At 38.0% G+C, this 16,258-nt stretch overlaps 1 protein-coding gene across 2 annotated transcripts; it reads left to right on the top strand.

Moving 5' to 3' along the window:
* Positions 1-379: 379 nt before the first annotated feature.
* On the top strand, positions 380-16,012 carry OCIAD1 (OCIA domain containing 1). 2 transcript variants are annotated; one of them, XM_041402757.1, is made up of 8 exons: positions 380-472; positions 1,839-1,923; positions 5,354-5,407; positions 5,905-5,952; positions 8,848-8,977; positions 11,108-11,316; positions 12,585-12,734; positions 15,579-16,012. In XM_041402757.1, the coding sequence occupies exons 1-8, from the start codon at positions 428-430 to the stop codon at positions 15,614-15,616; spliced, it is 759 nt and encodes a 252-aa protein (XP_041258691.1). In that variant the 5' UTR covers positions 380-427; the 3' UTR covers positions 15,617-16,012. The 2 variants fall into 2 exon arrangements, with proteins under 2 accessions (XP_041258691.1, XP_041258692.1); XM_041402758.1 differs by having other exon boundaries at positions 416-472; positions 1,835-1,923.
* The last annotated feature ends 246 nt before the right edge of the window (positions 16,013-16,258 follow it).

Here is a 16,258-nt window from a genome sequence, read left to right as displayed (position 1 = left end):
GCAAGCACCCACTGAAGCTGCCATTTCCACGGCATTAGCTAGAATCAAGCACACAACTTTGTAGTCTTCCACTCCAAGACAATCCTAACCACCAAATTTATACCACTTTCGAGCTCAAGAGTAGTCCAGCAGACCCTGGCTTAGTCTTGATTCAGAAAAACCCTTATTTTAGGCAACAGGGATCCTCTCCTTTTAGGAAATTCTAGCTACGCATCTTTATCAAGCGGTTAACAGCCCTGTGGGTACCGTACCTACAGCAGGAGCTGGGCAGGGACAGGCAGGAGCTTTCCGCTGCCCTTCATGAGGGCACGGCCCGTCCCCAGCGCAGGAAGCGCGGCCGAGCCGAGCCCGCCCCGCGGGACTGGCGCCTGCGCGCACGCACACCGCGCCCTGCGTGCGCCGCGCGCAGTTCCGGGTCACGGCGGCCATGGAGGCCGGGCAGGGCCCCGGCCCCGGCGGCGACGCGGCCCAGGTAACTGCGCCGGCTCGGCGACGCTGCCGCGGGGAAACCTGGCGGGGCTGGGGGCGGCGAGGCGGAGGGCCAGGCGGCGGGCTCGGGCCCGGCAAAGGGGATTCCTGACAGCCGCTCGGCCGCCCCTGCCCTGAGCTCCACGCGGGGTCGGTGCCCTTGAGGCCTCTCGGGGGCCGGGCGGGGGGTCCTGGCAGGAGGTGAGGAGGTGTTCATGTCTGACCGTGAGCCAGCGATGTGCTCAGGTACCTGTGGCATCTTGGCCTGTGTCAGGAGTAGTGTGGCCTGCAGGTCCAGGGAAGTCACCATCCCCCTCTGCTCGGCACCGGTGAGGCCACACCTCAAGTACTGCATTCAGATTTGGGCCACTCGGTTCAGGAAGGGCACCGAAGTGCTGCAGCGTGTCCAGAGAAGGGCGGCGAAGCTCGTGAGGGGTCTGGAGTACAAGTCTTATGAGGAGTGGCTGTGGGAGCTGGGGTTGTTTATCCTGGAGAAAAGGAGGCTCAGGGAGACCTTATCGCTGTCTGCAACTGGCTGAAAGGAGGTTGTAACCAGGTGGGGATCGGCCTCTTCTCCCGGGCAACCAGCGACAGGACAAGAGAGCATAGTATTAAGCTGCACCAGGGGAGATATAGATTAGACATTAGATGGAATTTCTTCACAGGAATGGTCATTAGATATTGGAATGGACTGCTCAGGGAGGTTCTGGAGTCACCGTCCCTAGTGGTGTTGAAGGAAAGACTGGACATAGCACTTAGTGCCACTATCCGGTTGACAAAGTGGTGTTCAGTCCTAGATGACCTCAGAAGTCTTTTCCAGGCCAGCTGATTCTGTGATTCTCTGTTCCCCTGGCGCCGAGGGCCTTCTCACCGCTGTGCTTCTCCTGGCGGCACGGCACTCACGGCAGGACAGGGTCAGCGCCTCCGCACAAAACTCTCACGCTGGCGAAACAGCTGGTCAGCTCTCGCTGAGTTACATCTGTATGAACCAACAACACCCCTTGCTGTCTTTGAAACCCGGAGAAGTACTTCAAAAAGGCACTTAATGATCTGTCAGATGTCAGCTATTTGGAAGGCTGGTTGCAGGGACCAAAGCAGGCTTTTCTGAAGTAAAAGGACTGAGCTGAGTTGGGATCTGACTATGCGCAAAGTATTTCCTGCTCTCTCATGTAATTTTTTTAGAAGCACTGGACTTTTTAAAATTATATATTTCATGTGACATTTATGGACAAAAGGCACTGGTTTCTTAAGTATAACTGGGTGAAAGTGTAGAAACTACAAGGTGTGAAAGTTATACATTAAGTTTTTTGATGATAAATGCCCCCAAACTGTTTTGTCCATTCTTTTCTAATTTATTTCCTTAATGAAAGAGGGAAGTACCAAAGCCTTATGTTCCAACGGAGGAGGAAAGAAGACTCCTCAAGGAATGTGCTGAAGAGAGTTTTCGATATAGAGGTAAGTTCGCTTTGCTGGTGACTTGGTTGCTTTCCTTCCACCCTTAAGCTTTTGCTGTTGCCTGAGGCATTAGAGAGGGCCTGGTTCAATATAGCACAACAGAGCATTAACAAGCTTCACACATACCATAATTGTGTCCCAGCAAATGCTGATCCATGTAGTATTTACTAAGAGTTTGCAGCAGCTTCATAAAAGAAAGGTGCAACATAATTTCTAAGTTGCATGCCTTATAAAAAGATCACTTCATATTTTAAGTTAATGTGGTTATTAAAAGTCTGAAAATAGATCTAATTAATGAGTCTTGTTTATTACTGGATTTTTTTTTCAGTTTTTATTGTTATCTTTGACATGAAAGAATAAAATAGTTTAACTTATAACCTATAGAGACTTGTGAAGAGAACAATATATAAGTAGTCACTCTGTTCAACTTCTGGAGAAAATTGCTGTGTCTGTGCGTGGTTTCTGTACGCTAAGGTTCAAGCCATGCTTGATTTTTGTACACCTGGTCATGAGGTTTGAACAGGCCTTCTGATGTGATTGTTACCTGCTGTTATATCACACACTAGTAGGTTACTGATGCTGATAAGTGGCTCAGCAAAAACCAGGACAGATGAGGAATTTAGCAGCTGATTTGCTAATTTTAGCACACTGGGGCTCTGATTTCTCATGAAAGCCAGTACTCCTTACTTAGGAGCCAGGGACAGCTCCTAAGGCATTGTGATTTTGAATTAATGAGTCAAAGTTCTGTTTTGTCTTTCTCCACTGGTTTGGCGTTCTCCTCATCCACTTTTACACAAATACTTGGCAATCTTCAGCATATTTGCTAAAACGTACATTTACTGTATAATTTTATAAGTGAAAGAGGCAGGTCCATTAGTGGTACAATGATGGTTATGGTTTCTTGATAATCTCTCTTCTGGAAGACAAAGAGGAGAGAGAATTGTTTGTTCCTGAGCTGTTCTGCTGCTTGGCAGTGTAGCTCATTGCCCTGTGCATCTTTGTATAGTCACTTAAGAAACAACATGTAGGTATTACTTGAGAGCCCTAAGTCAGTTTCTTGAGTCTTTTCTCTTTAGGGAGCTACAACAGTAACAGATTTTTTTTTTCCAGGGGTTGTGTACTGTGCTGTTACCTTGCTGGGACAGCCTAAAGTCCATCACTGTTTTCTAGGTCTCCTGTCTTTGTTTCCCTGTCCTGCATACACATACACTCTTGTATTCACTGTATTAAATACAAATTGCTTGAACTCCCCTTTGCAAGAGGGTGCTTGTGTGACTGCCCTGAAATCCTCACTTTGTATTGTGTCAGCTTTTGTTATTCACTGAGGTTACTATAAATTTGTGTATTTTCAGTTTGTTTATTCACATTTCAAGCTATAGCAAATTTTACTCATTCTTACAAACTGTCTGTTTTGTCATAGTTTCTCTTGACAGCTTCTGCCACTAATCATTTCACAATTCAGTTTAATATGTGCTTCACTGGAGTTACTAGTTTGTAATCACACTATTGTATAAATTCTTACACTCTTTAAAATTCTAACTAAAACCATGCTAACAAAATCAAATCATACCAATACAACTTTTTCCCCATCAAACAATTTTTACTTGGGTACATTATATTACCATCCTTATGTGCTATTGATATATCAGCCTTCCATCATTTTCCCTAGATTTATTTTGTTCCTGAAGTAGAAAAAGTGCTCTTTGCCCATAGTATTGATTGTTTCTGATTTATTAAGTTGGTTTTGTTGTTTGTTTGGTTGTTTTTTTTCTCCCTACAGTTGAATAATTCATATTGATTTTTAGATATTAATCAAATTTTCATTTAGCTATTTTTAAAAAAAAAATTTAGCGACTATTTCAGATCACTTGTATGCTCACATAGCAGTATAGCCTGGTTTTGATATCTTGAATGTTTCTGTTAGGTCTGTAAATAATTTCAAACTTCTAAGGGTTATACAGAACTCTTCTGTCATAATTTTTGAATGTTTTTTTTTTTTTCACAGCCTCCCTCCCCCCACCTTGTTTTGTTGGGGGGGTTTTGTTTGTTTTTGTTTTGTTGTTGTTGGCTTTATTTGCTTTTGGTTTTCTTTTACAATTTAGTTTCAAATCTGCTGTCATTTTATATCTCAGAAAATCTAGGACAGTAAATTTCTGAAAATCTAGGTCTGGAATCCTAAAAGCGTCAGATTTTTAATATCTAATAGCATGGAAGGTTTTATTTCTGTTCTGAAGTTTTGCTATAATCTTGCTTTGAACTAAGGAGCCAATATTTCATCCAGTTACATTTACCCTGAGATAGATGCTGGTTGTACTACTTACCTAGTTTAGACATGTCAGAATTTTTGAGGGAATTAGATGTTAATTTACAAAGTATTCTTTAATATTTTGGTCTCCAGAAATACAATTTGTCTTCAAATATGAACTTAATTAGCAAATTTTGTGCATCAAAACACTTCAACCATCTAGTGCTGGTGCAAAAATTTCTGTCCTGGAAGTCATGGAGTCTTTTTCTAACATCTACATTTTCAGACTTGTATGAAATTAAGTTTCTTTATGGCATGTCTAAATCTTTAATGTAAGTAACTTTAGCCTTCTGTCATTTTTGTTACTTCATTGTCCCTGTATCTTGTGCAGTGGTGGTGGTCTTTATGAATAGTTGCACACTAACCTTCCTGACAAAGTAATTATTATTGAAAGAAGCATTTATTTTGTTTTTTGCGATCTCCAAATGCTTCTTGCCGGATAAAGTCTTTCAATATAATAAAAATTGACATGAACTGTTAGGCTGTTTGTGGTAGGCAGTGATGGTCTTCCAGAATGTTGTTTTCTCTGCATTCCTGACCCTAACCCCAGGCTGTATAATTTGATCTGTAAGCTACAGGAAAAGCTGCTGCCCTGTTTTTTAATTTGCTGGTGAATCAAACCTTACCTAATTTTAATCAATCTGATTTATAACTCTATAAGAGTTAAACTTTTTCCAGAATTCTTACGTTAAAACATCAAGAGTTTAGATTTTCAATGGTTTTAAGAAACACTTGCCTCTATATAACTTCCTCCTGTTGTGAAGAGCTGTGTTATGCCTCTCTAGCTTAAAGTTCTGCACCTTGATGCTGTAGCAGTTGTAGCTAGACCTGGAGTCTTGTCTGGAGAGCTTTATTCCATCTGACACTGGCTTTTCTGTTTTAGGAAGCATGAAGTATAATGAAGGCAGGATGACTCGTTAACTTGTACAACATAATTTGTAGTAGGTCTTAAAAACTGGAATTGACAATGTTTGATAATTTATATACAGTTTGTATATATATACCCTTATATTATACAAAGGAGATTTGGAAGGCATAGCAACTCTCATTTTATTGCATATTTGTTAAATGTGATTGAAGATGTTGAAAATTGTATTTTAAGCAGGTTTTTTTTCTTCTTCACAGCTTTTCCTTTGGCCGCAGTGAGCATGCTTGGTACTAGTTTCTTGATTAGAAAAGGTAAAGTATAAAAATACTTCAGTTTCATTTCAGTTTGCTCAGTTGAAATATCTTTCTGCTATTAGGAAAGTTATTATGATAATATAATGTCCAATCTACTTGTAAATAAAAGAAGTTCAGACTCTGCAGCTACATGATTTGCAGTTCCTCAACATAAAAAAGGAGCTGAACTTACAATCAAGTTCATGTGTGTTTTATGTTGTGTGAGAAGTGCAGTATCTTGCACTGACTGTGAAACAGTATGCTCTCAGTGTGTTAATAACCCTGTAATTAAATATTATTAAAGAGATAATTCCTAGATGTTTTAAATTTTATGGAGAATTATATATTAGGGTTTTTTTTAAATTTTCTTTAATGTGAAGTGTAAAAGAGTAATCTGCTTCTACAAACAAAACTACAGCTGAGGTTTTTCAAGTTAATTCTTGATATCTGATTGCATATATCTTATGTAATATCATATATCTTACCTTAATATCTGATTTCATCCTCATTTTCAGGTGTTCTAAGAGATACCTCAAGATTTGGCTCTTTTATTAAAGTTGCATGTAAGTAAAAGCTGCTTATAAATTCAGCTTCTATTCATGCTGTATTCAGATGTAATTCCCCTGGCGCTGGCTGGCTAATTAATTCACTGTGACTCAAGTTGGCAGGGACCCATAAGGAGCAGAGTCCAGCCTCCCTGCTCCTGACAGAACAACCTAAAATTACACCATGTGACTGAGGGTGTTTTCTTGATGCTCCTCGAGCCCTAACAGGCTTGGTGCTGTGTCTGCTTCTCGGGGGAGCCTGTGCCTGACACCCCTCTCAGTGAAGAGCCCTTTCCTAATGCCCAGTGTGACCAATGGTTTTAAACGAAAAGAGGAGACATTAGATGAGATGTCAGAAAGAAATCCTTTACTGAGCGTGGTGAGACACTGGACAGGTTGCCCAGAGTAGTTGTGGATGCCTCATTCCTGGAAGCGTTCGAGGGCAGGTTGGCTGAGGCCCTGAACAACCAGGTTTAGTGAGGGGTGTCCCTGCTACTGGCAGCAGGGTTGGAACTAGATGATCTTTAAGGTCCCTTTGCAACCCAAGCATTTTATGATTCAGTGATTTATTCACTGTCTGAATTTGTACTGCACATTTTGGACAACTTTTGTTTATAAGGTTTGTATAAAATTGCTTGATAAATGTAACATAATCACTTAAGATAAAAACGTTGTAAATAGATACTGTGCAACCTTACTTTCAATTACATTGCCAGAATACACCCACCCCTCCCTTCCGAATTTGAAGGTCTTTATTCATGTATCTCACGTATCCCATTCAGGCTATTTTAATTACGGTTTTTTTCCTGGACATTATGTATGTACAATTGTAGGAAAAAAGCAATTTCATGTGAATGATTTTTGGATGAAGTATAAGCAAAAATAAATTATTAACTTAATAAATTAACCTTTTCAATGTAATACAGGACAGTAAAACAGGAAGTTGCCATCTTGCCAATCTGTGCAGATACAGCCAGTTTACTTCAGTGGGAAGAGGGTAAACCCCACGATTTGTGGTCAAGGAAGTGTTGTTTAAGCAGATAAATGAATGTGAGAGGCTAGGGCTCCAGTTGTTTATGCTAAATCCTGGTTACTTTCTTTGAACACCAAACAATGGTATAACACAAACATTTCTAATAAATAATGGAACTGCTATTTCCCCAATCACTCCTACACATAAGGGCCACATTCTTCTTATTTAATAGGACTAATTTATTGAAATCAGGGGGGGAATAAGGTGCAGCTGGGCTGGCCAGGATGTTCTGCCTGTAGGAATTACTGTACTTTTCTTAGTAGTTTTCTAGGTACTCTGGACAATTTACTGAAACTTCTAATTAGCCATGACTGATTCACTGCATTGACAGCATCCCCTTCAACACAGCAGGGAGCCGTTGGTCCTGCTGTGGGGGGAAGGGGACCTCCTCCCCACAGGAGGGGAAGGAGGGGAAGATTCCAATGCCTCTGTGTACTTCATGTTAGTCTGCAGTGGGACCTGGCCATATCTAATCAGCTTCTCTAAGATCTTGTCACAGTGAATGTAGACGCAAAGAACAGTACCTAATTTACTGTGCTAACTTGAAAAATGTGGATCATCTGGCTCTTAGTTCTCTCGTAAAACAAACCAAATACTTTGGCCAATAATTACTTTTGAGTGAAACATCTTCCAGAGAGATACTTCCCCTTTTCTTTACTAGAAGGCCTCAAGAAAAAGAGACTTTCTCTTCGTAATTTATGAAAAAGAGTAATCAGCTTTTGTGTTAAGTTTTATTTTGCTAAATATTTTGTTTGAATTCTTCTTAGGCCAATCTAAGGGCTTGTAATTTTTCTCTTTGCACATATTTATTGTATATGAGGTGTTTGGGTTTTCTTAACCTGTTAAACAGCTAAACCCTTACATTCCTCATTTGTAAACGTCACTCATAGTTGTGGCTGTTCTTCTCTATTCCCTTGGAACAGCACTTTCACCCTTCTTTTGAAAGTAAGACATTAGAACAGGAATCAAAATTGCAGTATCAGTACAGCAGGCTAGGGTAAAATCTCCTTTATATTGATTCCCAGGCAATGTAATCTACAGCTGAGAATTGCAGAGGATTAACATTACTGATAATTAACTCTTTCCTGACTTAAAGATAATCGAGAGTCTTAGTCTTTATATTTAGGAAATACTCATTGCACATGAAAGAAGGGTTTAGTAATTTTCTTCTACACAGTCAACAAGAAAACTGTTAATTCCCATGGAATCCTTCATACACCATTGACCCAGTCATAAAACTTAAAGGAGCCAGTTGATGGAAATCATAAGTTTTAAGCCCAGAACGAGATATCATGGTAAATTATTCTTATGTCCTTTGCAGCAGGTGGAGGTAGCTCATGCACTAAATTGAAACCATTTGCCTAGTGATTACAAGGGTTCAGCTAATTCAGTTGTTTGCCCCCTGGCAGCCAAATCACAGAATCCTTTACAGAAAATGAGCCTAGTGCTAAGCTGATTTAGACTTCTTTTCATAGTGGTAAAGCCTTTTCAGGATCTGACTGTTCTGATGGATTAAATTAGCAGAGTTTACTGCCTGTGTTTATTTCTGATTGGTTTATCATCTTTAATAGTTGTGATTTCTGGATCTTGGGAAAAAACAATGCAATTAATTTTTTTGCCACCTTTCATTCACCGAGTACTACCTGAAATCATCTGATGCTCACACCATGTCTAAATCATTGCTTTATGTCTCTGTTCAGCTGTTGCATTTGGTTTTAGTACCCTTTGTCTGCAGAAGAAGCAGAGATAATTACTGCATGGTTTTGGGTTTTATTGCTTTTATGCAAGATACTACATTATTTATTTGAAATTATTATTTTAAAACAATGTTGGATATTATAGTACAGCATATAAACCCATCTTTTTTTCTTTTTAAAAAGTTGCTGGAATGTGTGGATACCTGGCTGGAAAGATATCCTACTTGCCAATCTGTAGCGAGAAATTTAAGAAACTGAAGGATTCCCCAATAGGAGATGTTCTACGACAAGCTCAGAGACATAGTTCACCTAAGTAAGAATTTAAGTACCTTTGAAATTTAAAACATATTCTGAATAGGGTATTTTAAACACTAACAGATCAATACTGCTTTTGCAGCTTTCCAAGACCTTCAGAGATGTATCTTCCCTCATTCCCCATTACCTGATATCTAGCACTTTCAGAAATCTCTATTTGTATCAGTTGGCAAGCTATAAAATATGTATTTTGAGCTCTTTACGTACAACTGATCATTTTGAGGAGTAGAAAAATAAATGTTTTACTTAGCAAACCATTCCTTGTAAAATTGAGAGTGTTTCCCATGGAATTTACGTAGAGAAGTGTGACAGCACAAGTTGCCTCCTTAGTATGGAAGTAAACTAAATTAACTGAAATAAAATGGTGTTACATTCTGGAAGTTTTTCCCATAGTTTAGTTTGATTGAAGGAGGAAAAGGGTGGAAATGATTTCAGTGTTTATCAAAGGAAAGAGCTTAGTAAACAATATCAGTGCAGGAAGAAGCATGGTGGTCAAACTTACTGCTGTTTGTTTAAATCCTTTACATCTGTAGCAGCATTATGCTGTACATATGAGAAACTCATCAGGTTCTTAAAACTATTTCCTGTTTTCTTCCAGAATGTTTTCTACTTCAACTGTTTTTAATTGCAAGCTGCTTTCAGAATATGTCACTTAAACCCTTGATTCAAAACTGGGAGGATAGTGTTTGGATAGTGAGTAGTAGTCCTCCTGTGTATGTGCTGACATTTGTTAAATGTTTATGAAGGATTTGCTTAAATTCTTAATTACACCATAAATTCAGATTTACAACAGTTTTTATTTTGTCTGCAAGATTTACCTTTATTCTGAAATGTTTATGTTTTTATGACATCATACAATTTCAGGCATTACCACTTCATTAACCTACTGTATAGAGTCAGCTAAATGGGATTTGGACTTGTCCCTTCACCCCCCTCCAGTTTTCTAATATGAATTTGCCATGCTCATTAATTGTGTTTACATGAAACTTGTTTAACTACTATCATCTGCCACACCAATAAATTCCTTCTACTGTTAATGGCCCATTTGTATCTGTAAAGTTTTATTTCTTAAGTGATAAATTCCTTTTCCTTGGTTGAATAAATAATTTAAATTCATTTCAATTGCATTATTATCCATATATGCTAGCCCTTTTAACCCAGCAACAGAAATCATTACACTTTCATGAGCATTGTATGTCTACTAATTGATGTATTTTGGTAATTTGAGACTTGCAGTTAAAAACTCATAGGGAGGTAAAAGATTAGGTAGTTTTTTAAAGCTGTGCTTGCATGTATTTTAAAAACATAATTGAGGCAATAAAGTGTGTGGGGAGGTAAAAGATTAGGTAATTTTTTTAAAGCTGTGCTTGCATGTATTTTAAAAACATAATTGAGGCAATAAAGTGTCTTTGTTCTGTATGTTTATTATCATAATTAAAGACTAATTGCAGATGCTTTTCTTAGGAAACTAAAAGTACAGCTGAGCAAAAATTAAAAGTAAAAAATTAATAAATACTCTAGAGATATTCTAGTGGTGGCATTCCTGATAGAGGGACATGTTATGTAGTGGCTTGCAAGGCTATTCTAAGAATATAGTGAACACTTTAAAATATCTGGCACCAATTTCCAGAATATTCTTTATATGATATTACCCTTCTCTCTCAAAAGAAAATTCATTAATATTTTTGCAGAATTCAGCAACTTGATTAATTTTCATAATCTAATTTTCCTAAGATAGCTGTTTGTTCTCCTTCTATTCTTCAGTCCTGATCAATTACAGCACCTTCTAATGATGAAGGATTTTAAGTATCAAATTCTTCCTAAAAGGCTTTTAAAATTCACTATAGTGAATAGTGTAGTATATTTTAAAGTGCAGTATGCATTGTCTCTTTTCTCTCCTGTTCTGGAGGTATGAGCTAAGATTATATGGGGAAGGGACTACAGAAATTTTTGCAATGTAAAGAAAACACCCAAAACATCCCAAAAATTTTTAAGATGATGATTTAGCTGGATATGAAACTATTTAAAATGAAAGAACATTTTCTTGAATTGCATGTATTGTTGCTCTTACAGTTCCATTTTAACTTCAGTATTTTCCTATTTAATATTTAGTTCTATTCTTTTCCAGTCGTTCCAGTCGTAAATCTGAATTTTCAGACATACCTTCTCAGTCATTTACTGAGTCATCTTCTCCAAGAGCTGAATTCCCACCTTCTTCTAGCTATTCAGATGATTACAGCTCAACAGATAGAGCCCTCTCAAGTTATGAGCCCATTCCATTCAGTGCTTCTCTGAATGAATCTTCACCTACAGGAATTACTGATTACTCTGTTCAAGGTGAGTCTTAGTGTTTAACACTTTGTACAGCAAGGACTCTTGCCTTTGTTTTAGATACTGCTCTTGCTAAGCTATATGTTCTCACCCTAGGCAAACACACATGGCACAGTATAGTGGTTTTGAATGGAAGAGCCGTGAAAGAATTGCAAGAATTGTTGTTATACAGAAGATGAATATAAATTTTATTTTGTGTGCTAACTGTAAACTAGATTCAGGGTTTTCTAGCTGAAAATTGCTTTAATTGCAAATAAAGATCCTGAATTAACTTACAAGGTGCAATATGTTGTGGAACTAAACCTGCAAAAAACTCCCAGCCCAACTGAAAGTTCTCTTTGACTGAAGGAAAGGGGAATATGCCATACCTTCATTGTACTGAATAAACCACAGCCTACCAACTGCCTGCTGGCCCTTCCAAGGTGATTGCAGTTCCACCATCTGTGGGGCTGTAACTGGATAATGCTGTAACTCCATGACATGAAACTTTAAAAAAAAAATTCACAATGTGACAAACATTTATGTCTCCTGGGAACTGAATGGATATTGTGTTCTATCCACTAACAGTCTGATTTTCTCAGAAAACTAAAATGGTTTTCAACTGTGATGCAGCTGTTCCCCTCCTTCCAATATGAACTGATCTCAGGTATTGCAGGGAAAACACAGGATTCTGAATTCAGGTGTCTCTGGTACATAAAGGAGGAGGATACTGTCAAATGCAGGGTTTTGTACTTTGAATTAGTTTGGATTTTTTCAACTTACTTATGAAAAATGTTTTATTTCACTAAAAAAGCCCATTCATGCAACTTGGTTATAATTATATGAAAGTATCAGATATAAACGTGTCAAGAAAATTGTTTTTGCATTTCATCACAAATATCAATAGTTGGTAAAACCTTTATTATATAACCAAGATGTTCTGCAATATATATACAGATAAAATGATCAAATGTTTATCAGGCATCATATTATAGATATTGTCCTAATTCCTTGAAAGCAAAATTTAAAGCCTTAATGCAAACCCTTGAGCTTCACTTAGATTTCAAAAATCATATATATATCAATGTGTAGCCCATGTTTCAAAGAAGTTTGACAAAATTTAAAGGATAAAATGAATGGATTACTTGTAGGCCATATACATTCACTGTTGTATTTACAATTGCAGCTGTCATGCTCCTTTTAATTTGGAATTGAGCAATAATTAACTGGTATTCTAGAAGCCAGATTTTGGTGTGATGTTATATTTAGTATTTTTCTGTTTGTTTTGTTTCCAGAACCTGCTCCAGTTCCAGAAGAAAGTCGTAAAAAAAAAGGGATCACATATGAGGAATTAAGGAATAAACACAGACAGACATATGATGTAATGCAACCACCAAAGGCAGAAACTCCAAGCAAGTTTCCACAGGAAAAACCAGCTAAGGAAGGTAATATACTGATTTACAGAAATGCTTGCCAAATTCAGACATTTGCCATAATGTTAAAAATGGTTGTAAACAAAAAGCTTAATTCTGCATACCTTTTAAGCAATTTCTATTTAGTGTATCTGCAGGTATTCTCATATGGGATACATATGGTTTGTAGTTTCCTGTTTCAGATTAATTATTTTTTCTAAAATTTTGATCATCCCATAGAAAATTGTAATTCATTTTCTCTAGCCATATTGCTTGGTGCCAGACTGAAAAGCTCCTAAGTTTTGCTTCATTGAGTGTATTGAGCAACCTCTTTCAACAAAGAATTCTCTGAGCTCAGAGCTATACCAACGAGCTGTGGGAGGGAGGCTTGTGTTTTAGATAGCATTGTTCTCTCAAAATAGAGCACATGGCTGATGGTTTGAAGGGGAGGGTATTTATTTTTATGAATAGTTTCATGTGGAATTAGTGAATTTCTATAGAGGCATTGTTTGTAGAGGTTCATTTTCTACATTAAAACCCAGAGGAAGGAAACGGTATTTGGCAGCAATATTGAGATTTGTTTTCACAGTGAAAAAAAAAAAAAAAAACTCTACAGAGCAAAATAAGAATGCAATGTCCTGAAGAGCAAGACGCTATTCAGACAACTTTTTGACTCAATTTTTTGAAAAGGAGACACAGAAGCAATTCCTAATTGCTTGCTCTAGAACTTTTTAAATTTAATGTGGCATCTGTAAAAACAATTGTAGCAAGAGGAAAGTTTCACCATTGAACACACTGATGGACTAGTCACCTTGAATTGTTTGGGTTTGTGTGCACTGCCCAGTCTTGTCAGCCATGTTGCAACGAGACTTCTAGGAACAGCAGTTGTCTCTTATTAGTCATAATGGGTGGAAATAGGTATAGAGGAGTGTAGTGAAGCAAAATGTTCTGAAGCAGTAACACTAAGCTCTGGAACAGTGCTGCTTAAGTGTGTCAGTCTCTTTGATGCTTGTGAATTACATTCTGCAGATCATCTATCTTTGGACAGATCTGCAGTCTTGAAAGAAAAATTATAAACCATTTTTGTATAATGATTTTTAACTGTTTTTTTCAAGAATAAAAGGCTTTCTCTTATCATGTGACTGTGCCAAATGGGGCATGAAAAAATTATTGAAGCTGTGGTTTCAGATTGCTTTTAAATTCCATTGGCTGACACTTCATGGATTTACATAATGTTTGTTTTTCAAGATACTTCTCCACAAGTAGAAAGCCTAGAAATGTCACTCATGGACCATACAAATAAATGTTAAGCAGCATTCTGAAAACCTTGCCATATTCCATGGCAAATGTGGCTGTGAAATGAGAATGTGTATTTCTTACTTTATTTTTAGTTACCTGAGGTATGTAGAAGACCTCTTAAAATGTTGAACAAATATTGCATTCTTTGTATTATATTTCTGGGTTCTGTGTTTGAAGGCTGTACGTGGACTTTGAGAATGAAACTGAGCAGTGTGTGAGATTTCTAAATACACTTTTTAAAGTATCTCTTCACCTTTTTAGGGAAAAAAGAGGAAGGGAAAAAATTCAGGAATGGTTTGCACATACAAGTACATTTAAATCTGCAGTTCAGGGATTACACTGATGTTGTGGGCTAAGATCCAGTTTAGCTTCTTGTGTCAAACTGAACATGTTACTTGCTGTGTGCTTGTTCATATTTTCTGAGTCACTACCCCTTGGTTCATCCTCTTATCTCTGAGTCCCTAGCAAATAGAAGACAGTGATATCTGCCCTCCTTGCAAGGGCAGAAGGGAAACCAAACCACGTTCAAAGCAGCTTTAAGCAATCCCTGACTTCCATCTGCCAGTGCCTCCTCCCTTCCCTGCAGCGGCACAAATACGTGCATCCGCATAGTGATCTAGACTGGCCCATTTTCCAGGGAATGAGTGCAGCCTGTTCAGCTGCCGTGGTTAATAGAAATGGAAATCAAATCCTACTTTGAGAGAGTTTCTCATTGTGTCTCACTGCAATATCAGTCACTCCAAAGAGATTTGTCAGGGCATTTTGCTCAGTGTGCTGGTAGCTCACAGAGACAAGGACCAGGCATTTTGCTCCATTCCACTTGTTCTGCTGCAGAGTTAGTAATAAACAGTGAGCTTAATTATTAACTTGCAAGTGAATTTATAAAGGGGTGCCTGACTAGTGTCAGCATTCCTACTGGATCAAATGGAGCCATTCTTAACCTTTTCAGTGATGGCAGGCAATTACAGAGGACTTGGCAGCTCACTTTCAAGAGAGCCCGTTTTCACTTTCTGGTTGTTGTTCAGTTCAGTGGCACACTTGTGAACAAAGCCGTTAGACCACTACCCTGGGCTTTTTCCCCTCTGACTCAATCCTTGCTAAAGGAAGCTGCCAAATAATAATGGCTGGGTAGTTTCCTAGTTGGGATTACTGATTTCTGTTTGTTTGTCTTTGAATGTGTTTTTAACTATCCCCAATCCATCCAACTGTGCATGTAACCAGATTATGTGGCCTCATTATTTATTGTAACATTCCTTGCCTGTTTCCTCCAATTGTCTTTGTTTCATTCACGTGTTGTATTTGTTTTAAAGTAATTGCAAATTCTGTAGAGCAGGAATTAGCACAGTAGGCCTCCTGATTGAATATTAATTCATTAAGGTAAAATGATTAGCAAACCCTTCTCCCCGTTTACTCAAAAGTAGCTTTAATTACATGTCTGTTGTGCTGTGACTGACTCTCTCCCCACGCACCACTTCAGATGACAGTGCACTTCATTATACTTTTTGGCACTGTATGTGATAAACTTCAGCAGTTAAACTATCACATGACTACTTTTGTTTTTTCTTTTGTTTTCTTTAGTTAAAGTAAATAAATATGGAGATACCTGGGATGAGTAAGAGTCAAATGAAGAACTGAAGAAAATTACCTCCTGTCAGCTAACTTGAACTTCATCTAGATTAGTCATGAGTATCAGCACCTTTGGTGTGCTCTGCCAACACAACTATTAATAAATGAGGAGAAAATCCTGACTTTACAAAAGATTAAAAAAATGTATTTATGCTGATTTTTTTTTTAATTTTGCATAAATGAAAAACAAGGCTACTGTGAGGTGTTATGCCTATAAACCATTTGTGCTGTTGTTTAAGAATGAGAAAGATAACTGGCAATATGAACACATAGCATAAGGTAAAAATACATGTAAATAAATGCAGTCCCATGTATTGAGAAGGCAACAATATCAGAATCTTCTCAAATTTTCAAGACTTGCATTAAAAGTTACCTGTAGAACTCAACCTCTCACCTTGTTTTGTCTGAAACTGATATGCTGGGAGCTTGAAATTGTCATCATACTTGGTTTGTAATGTCATACTAAGCTGTTGAGGAAAAGGGCTGAAGAGCTGAGCCAGACACTGAAGTAACTAACTTTTTCAAAACTGTTTCATGGTGCCAGCTGTATTTTTAGACTCATACTCTGGCTTGCCCACAACAGGTTTCTAAAGACAGTCATTTCTGAAGAAAATGATTGAATGAAACTGCAC

This window comes from Onychostruthus taczanowskii, unplaced genomic scaffold, assembly GCF_017590055.1.
Source record: "Onychostruthus taczanowskii isolate IOZ18803 unplaced genomic scaffold, ASM1759005v1 scaffold2, whole genome shotgun sequence".
NCBI classification, from domain to species: Eukaryota; Metazoa; Chordata; class Aves; order Passeriformes; family Passeridae; genus Onychostruthus; species Onychostruthus taczanowskii.
Note: the sequence above shows the minus strand (reverse complement) of the source record. Positions and strands in the feature narration are given on the sequence as shown.